At 41.6% G+C, this 4,032-nt stretch overlaps 1 protein-coding gene across 1 annotated transcript in view; it reads right to left on the bottom strand.

The window, feature by feature from the left end:
• The window catches only part of pfkla (phosphofructokinase, liver a), a 22,489-nt gene extending 21,852 nt beyond the window's left edge, over positions 1-637 (bottom strand). Inside the window, exon 1 of the mRNA XM_017424507.2 lies at positions 553-637. Coding sequence (XP_017279996.1) covers positions 553-637 — 85 coding nt within the window. The remainder of the gene's footprint in view (positions 1-552) is intronic.
• Between the last annotated feature and the right edge of the window lie 3,395 nt (positions 638-4,032).

The following is a 4,032-nucleotide window of genomic DNA, read 5'->3' as shown; positions in this document are numbered from 1 at the left end:
GTCACTTGTCGTCATCACGTCATTTGCCTAAAGGCGTGATTAAAGGTGTCTTCAGCCAGGACACGCGGGAGCGTGATATCCCATAGTACATATGTTGTACCTCGTTCCTCTCCTTCAGGGAACAGTAGTTATATGCATAACATTACGTTTTACCTTTTTGATTGTGCATTAGTTATTTTTAATATCTTCAGCTGTGAAGTAAATCTCAGATTCCTGTGCATGCAGATCCATCGCTCTGACCACAGAGGGCCTCGTGTTTCAGGGCCTCCACGCCCCACTTCCATAAATAAACACACCTTTAAACTGTGATTTGCATACAATAACGGGTGCCATTTGTGGCCTTTGACCCCTGAGTGGATCATTAACTGGATATGATTTAATCCGCATTATGACAGCACAGGAGCAGATTCATTTAAAATAATTAAAAAAATAAATGCAGCCGTCGAGCTGTAAACAAGCCCCCACCACCACCACCCGCTCGGTTGGTGTTTTTATTAGACTCAGCTGCAGCTATGAGGGTTTTAATGCGACCTGTGGTGCGTTTAAGGTCACCTTGTGCATCTCCGCCGCTGGTCAGCACCGCCATGGCCCGACCTGCCCCCGTCATCTTCAGCTTCTCCAAGTCCATCGAACACATCTTGACCCGCTCCCCTCACGACAAAACAAGCTGGGTAAACAAAAAATGGGGTAATAAAAAAACAAAACAAAAATCCGTTATCTAGATGAAAAATAATTTTAAAATAAAGCGCTTCAGTCGTGCTGCTCCAGCCGTAGCTTCCTTGTTGGCAGCGGGTTCAAACGTTTTTAGTGGAACCGTGAACCCCCCTCCCCTAGCCGAAACGCCGCCCACTTCTGCCTCCGCCCACTACGAGACGCAGGGAGTGTACAGGGTGCGCTTGTTTTATCACCCCGGCGCCGCCCGGAGCAGATTGCTTGTTCCTTGGATTCCCCCTCCCGCCCATGAGCCGAGCACGTACACCGCGGATTAATTAGCTGTGATTAGGCTAATCGTATCAAAACGAGATAAGCGTCCAGAAGCGGCTGCTTCAACGCGGACGAGCTTTTGTGTTTAAAATGGGATTTTTCCGCGTGGATTGCGTTTAGTTTGAGTGCGGTTTCGGCTGTCTACGGTTATTCATCGAGCGTCAATCAGGGGAGGGGCGGAGCCTAAACATCCGCAGTTTCACTGAAAACGTGACAGAGCGCACAGCAGCAGCTGGAGTGAGGAAATACTGAAGTATTACTAAAAACACTTACAGCTGGATTCAGAACATGACCCTACAGGCGTGACTTTTACCCAAGAATGTGAAGAACGACAAAATTAGTTGTTTAGTTTTTATGAAATTCACAGCTTTTCTTTAAAAATACCAAGAAATATTCAAATTAAAATTCACAAATTCACCTTTCTTGACTAAAATGTGTGGCCCTAACTGTTATTGAACATTATTTTTCCTCCTTATCTGTCAATCTAACCTCAAATTTGATGAAACTGTTTTTTTATTGTCTTGGAAATGTGTTTTGAAGTTAGGAGGAAGTAAATACCAAAAGTTCAACTTGGGAGCCATAAAAGAAATTTTTGTCAAAGTTGAATATTTTCCACAGAAGCTCATTACAGGGATAAAAACAAAAGAGCATTTGGGTTTTGGTACTGTAAAAGTAAGAATGAGCTCTTTTTTGTCTTTATTTGTCTTTTATCATATATTTAAGATAAGATGAAAAGTTCAGCAGTAAAGTTTTCTTGATTGTTGACATTTTTCCTAAATAAAAGTCAATTAAATTATTTGTAACTGAGGAAGTTTAATCCAATGAATAACCAGCAAATTATAAAAGCAAAGATTTTCCTTTGGGAGGAAAAGTTGGAATGTCTTTCTTTTTGTAGAACATGTGGCGCGCCTCATTTTTGCAGCCACTTTAATTTTTATCACCTCCCGTTTGTTTTAAAGCTCAGACTGCCATCAAAGATCGCAGAACTGCGGCCGACCGGGCAGAGCTGTGCTGTCACAAAAAATATGATTTAAGCACCACAGCTGATGGACATCTCAACAAATTCACCTCGTGGGTCAGAAACCAGAAACTGCTCAGAGAAATCCCTAAAAAAAACCAAATCTCCCATGTCAGGACATATAGAAAAAGGATGGCTGCTTTACGAAGGCTGCTGTCTCTTTTTATGACATCGTAGGACAGAAGCGAGGCGTTTACTGCGTTCTGCGATCCTGTATTTGGACGTTATTCAGGACGTTTACTGTAGCTCAACGCCTAACTTATCTGCAGAGTCAGAAAAAAACACGGAGATCCTTGCAACAGAAGAGGCAGACCACCACGTTTGGAGTACAGTACGTCAGCATTTATTCCATGCAGCTGTTTGCTTTGATTTTATTCTCCTATTGCACTGTACACTGAATAATACAGGAAACGGACAGGATTGGTTGATCATAATGCCATTCAACGGGGGGGGTTTGGAAATGAGAGCAAAAATAATTAAGTGAAAAATAAAATAACGGTCGGATACACAGAATGAGGCAGCGTGGTGCCCCACAGTTAGAGAAACAAATTCACAGAAGTTCAGATGCAAGTTATTGATGTTTGATTAAAAATGAGAGGAAGGGAGTCGCCGCAGAAGTGGAGAACTTGGCTTCACGCTGATTTCTGACAGCCTTCGGAGGGATGATGTAGTGTTAGGGGAAGCTGGATGTTTCTAACTACTAATGCCTGCTTACTCAACGATAATCTAAAAGATGAACGGTCCCCTGCAGGGTCGGATAATGTGACAATGCTTTTGTTCTACCGTACAAATACTGTTCCCTCACCCGTTCGTTGTGCTTCCTTTTAAAACCACAGTTTTCAGGAAAAATTTAAAAAAAACAAAAGTTGGTCGCGACGTTTCTGAAGCTGCTTGAAATGATAAAGAACACTCCTCCCGACCAATTTCAAAATAAATTAACTCATTAATCATGTAGGCCAGCTACTAAGAGAGAAAAAACAAAACAATAAAAGATCAAAATTAAATTAAAAACATCACAACAATCATACTTCACAGGATGTAAGCCGGAAAGACAGCGTTATTAAGAGCTCGATCAGATCACCCAGCCCGTCGGATTACACAAGGTTATTTTCACGAAAACAGGAGAAACAAGAAAAAGCTGCTGCTGCTGCAGGGTTTTCAAAACCTAATTCATCCATCTGCAGAGTTTTAGGTTCTCCTTTGCTTTTACGCCTCGCACCGTGGAGCAGCGTTCAATACTGATAGAAGTTGTTTCTTTTTTTTAAACCAGTCAGAGCTGTGTGATATGAGACAAGACAAAGAAGAACAGAAAGAAAAAAAAAAAAGAAACAGATCTTGGTGCAGTTTTTACATTTGTTTACATACAGGAATAACACTGAAGTGTGAAAACCGAGAGCAGCTTCAAGCCCCTCGTCTCTGCCTGAAGTTCCAGATGGTCACAAAACCCCGGCTGACGAGATCATCGATGATGACAAATGAGGATTTAAAACAAGAAAGAAAGATGCTCTCACAAATGCAGTATCCCTCTTCAAAGACAAAAAGAAAAAAATGTCATATTGCTGGGATTTGTAAGACTTGGATGATCGTGATAAGCAGCTAAAATTTTGCTGAATCATAACAGAAAACATGTTTTTTTTGTTAGTTTTTTTGTGTTTTTTTACAAACAGGAGGTAAATTAAGTGCGTGTAGCTCTCGCCATCTAGTGGCTGTGGATATATTGCTGTCAACCAGCAACAAAAAAACCTGAGCATGAAACTCCAGGAAGGCAAAAATAAATAAAAGAAGAGGGGACAGCTTAAAGTTGGAGCCACCGGTCAGCGTGGGTCAGTCTAGCCAGCTAGACGTCCTGCATCCTGAGCGAGCCTCACCTGAGAGCCAAACTGCTTTTAGTTATTGCTGTTCGTTATTATTATTATTATTTTTTACAACAGCACAGACGATGACAGTTATTGTGTTTCTGACTAGAAAACGATACGTGGGACACGCCACACCTCTCAAAAACAAAAAAAAAAAGGGATACTGCACCTGGG

Source organism: Kryptolebias marmoratus, linkage group LG6, assembly GCF_001649575.2.
Source record: "Kryptolebias marmoratus isolate JLee-2015 linkage group LG6, ASM164957v2, whole genome shotgun sequence".
Classification (NCBI taxonomy): Eukaryota; Metazoa; Chordata; class Actinopteri; order Cyprinodontiformes; family Rivulidae; genus Kryptolebias; species Kryptolebias marmoratus.
This window is presented reverse-complemented; position numbering and strand designations above follow the sequence as displayed.